Source organism: Mobula birostris, chromosome 5 (assembly GCF_030028105.1).
Source record: "Mobula birostris isolate sMobBir1 chromosome 5, sMobBir1.hap1, whole genome shotgun sequence".
In the NCBI taxonomy this organism is placed as follows: domain Eukaryota; kingdom Metazoa; phylum Chordata; class Chondrichthyes; order Myliobatiformes; family Myliobatidae; genus Mobula; species Mobula birostris.
The window spans coordinates 36,282,634-36,285,452 of record NC_092374.1 but is presented as its reverse complement, the minus strand read 5'-3'; the positions used below and the strand labels follow the sequence as shown (position 1 = coordinate 36,285,452).

At 45.5% G+C, this 2,819-nt stretch overlaps 1 protein-coding gene across 1 annotated transcript; it reads right to left on the bottom strand.

The window, feature by feature from the left end:
- Positions 1 to 473: 473 nt before the first annotated feature.
- LOC140197231 (cholesterol 25-hydroxylase-like protein 2) lies at positions 474 to 1,947 on the bottom strand. The gene has a single exon (XM_072257156.1). The coding sequence runs from the start codon at positions 1,846 to 1,848 to the stop codon at positions 934 to 936; it is 915 nt and encodes a 304-aa protein (XP_072113257.1). The 5' UTR covers positions 1,849 to 1,947; the 3' UTR covers positions 474 to 933.
- Positions 1,948 to 2,819: the final 872 nt, after the last annotated feature.

The window sequence follows — 2,819 nt, the reverse complement described above, 5'->3', positions numbered from 1 at the left end:
CCTTCACGGGACGTGGATGGGAATTTGTATAATTTAAAGTATCTTCTAACATCTGGTTGAAAACACCAAACATTTTGTGAGCTTCGACAAGCTGTACCACAGTGAAGGCGTGACATTTTAGTTTCACATTTACATCAGATCGTTGTAGATGAAAGGTCATCGATTTAGTTAACTATTCCTGTGCAATGTGAGTGTCGTTTGCGGCCAACAGCGTCAGAGCACGGTGAATAAACAGCAGAGCCCTCTCCGACTTATCATTAAAATAAGGAAGGGACTATTTAATGTAAGTGTTAAATTCAGTTATTAACCTTTTCAAGTATGTGCGACATGGTCGGCACAGTGTGATTGCCTGAAATTTTATGCAAGCCTTACCGATCACCACGCCATGCTACTCTCAGAGAACTAGTGAACACAGAACCACAAACAGATAAAAAGTGAACATTTTTATTTGCATTCGAAGACATTTTGCATTTTAAGGTCATATTTACATTTTTGCCTGTATTCCATAATCTATTCTTAAATACATATGACGTATTATTTTAAATATTTGGGGCAAATTTTTTGCAAATGCTTAGAAATGATGCCACAGAGGTTTCTTTCCAATATACATTACAGAATGTACGTAAGATAATTGAAACATTCATAATCATGGTACCTCTTTAAAATGGATATTTACCTCACGTATAACGGTAAGTACAAATGTAGCGCGTTTTTATACCGTACTACACATAGCTTACTTCAAAGGTATTGCGTTCGTTTTAACATGTGAAAAATAAATAACTGCGATATTTAACGTCAGAATATTCCGGCAGTCACCTCACTCAAGATTTTATTTGACCATTGCACTGCCGATTTCTCTGTCGTCTCCAACCCGCTTCTCCTGGCACCTTGTTTTACGCGGGAGAAATGCGGCTTTCATCAGACAGCGGGATGCTAGATATATTTCTTGCTTTTGCTGGCTTTGCGTCGCTTCTTTTCCATCTCCAAACAGGCGGGCGAGCGCTTGTATTCGCAGCAAGTGCCGCAAAGCCAGTCCCAGTGTGAGAAGTAAGGGGCAAAATAGTACTGTGGTTTCTGGTGGTGAGCATCGTGTTTCACAGAGCCGCCCCAGAGCCCGAAAGGGATAATATTGTGTAAAGCCCAAGGAAAGTCATAGCCGCTGTGGTCATCCACTGACAGCCAGACGTTCAAGATCATGAAGGTGAACGCTGTCAGGCTGTGACACTGCAGGATAATCGGGTCTATGGTGGTCCAGAAGCCAAGGCTGATCAGTTCCCAGGCAGATAGATACTGCGTCGACCAGGAGAAGGGAGCGTAATATTCGTGATGAATGGCGTGGAAAGTCGTGTAGAGCCATCGAAACTTGTGGTGCATAAGGTGCCAGAAGTAATACTGGAAGTCGAAGAGAATTGTGCAGCTGAGGATTCCTATAAGGAACTCGGAGAGCTGCGGTGCGTCTTCCAGGAGGGGGATCGGAAGTCGCCAGTACCATTGGAAGGCGGCTGCTGGGAAAACAAAGATAACGTGGTTGTAGCCGGTAAGCCACAGAGTCTTGAGAATGTTTGCCCACGTTACATGCTGCTCCGGGTGGATCTTGTACTTGTTAATGGCCGGGCATCTGCGAGCCAAGATGTCGAGCGTCATGTAGAAGGTGCAGGTGATGAAGTAGGTGGAGACTGAGATGATGACTGGAAAGAGAGGCGAGCGGAGGGTATCCTGGTGGTTGACTCGCAGGTAGTCCCACAGGGGCTGCAGCAAGGACCTGTTCGAGGCGTAATGAGAAATATTGGCATTCTGTATTACCCGGACGTATGGGTCGAAGACTTGGGTCGTTTCTACAGAATACATCAGGGTAGGCTGCCACAGAACTACTGCACACACTTGCTGCTCTTAATTTCCCGCTCTATACCTGCAAGATTCTGAAATGGACGGGAAGGAATTCAGATAGATAATTTACACAAATAGTGCCCAGTTTAGTCGAAGTCTCGTTTTTATTCTTCCCGTCTTCCTGACGGTTGATCGGAGGTTCAGTGTAGCAGTGCAAGCTGGCTGGAGTGGCTCCGGTATTTATAGGCATGCGAGCTCTGAGCCCAAAGCTATGTGCTCCAAGTGCGGCCCCCTCTTGAAGACGCCCCACGGCTCCGATTGGCCCTAGACAGAGTCGAAGCTCTAAAGGTTACATGGTGTTGGTAAAACACTACGTTAGCTGTAAAATCGTTAGCATACAAGTGCAACTCGAGCGCATAGCCCCAAAGTTCAATCCAGTTTTGCCAGTACACTACCATGGTAAGAGCATTTGTGCTGAGCGCAGTGTGGGTCGGACTCAGCCCCGCACAGATTCGGCAGGATTCCGCCAGTGTTCGTCCAGTGATTAATATATCAGGAGTTCCACTCCTTGCTCTTATAAGAGCAGTTAGATTCTCACTCCATCCTTTCTGCTTCCGTACAACAGACCATGCACATGCAACGGCTACCAATATTACCAGAACTAAATCAAGACTGCCCTGATTAGAGCTGAGTTGGAGACAAGCACTATACAGTACATGAAACCGGCTTTAGAATGAAAGGTTTTTCACCTTCCAAACTGTCGATTGTAGTTTAGCCCTGTTCGTTCCTTAGTCAGTGACACATTCATATCGGTGACCGATAAAATCTTCAGTAACCCTGGACATAGAGCTAATAAGCTGCGGCAGGCAAAGTTGACGGCAATTAATTTCTTTTAACTTTTCGCTGAAAATCCCGTGTGTGCAAAGACGGGGAAAAAAATGTTTCCTCGGCAGCAAGATCTGCCATCTCCTGGTGAGCCGTGTTACTACATC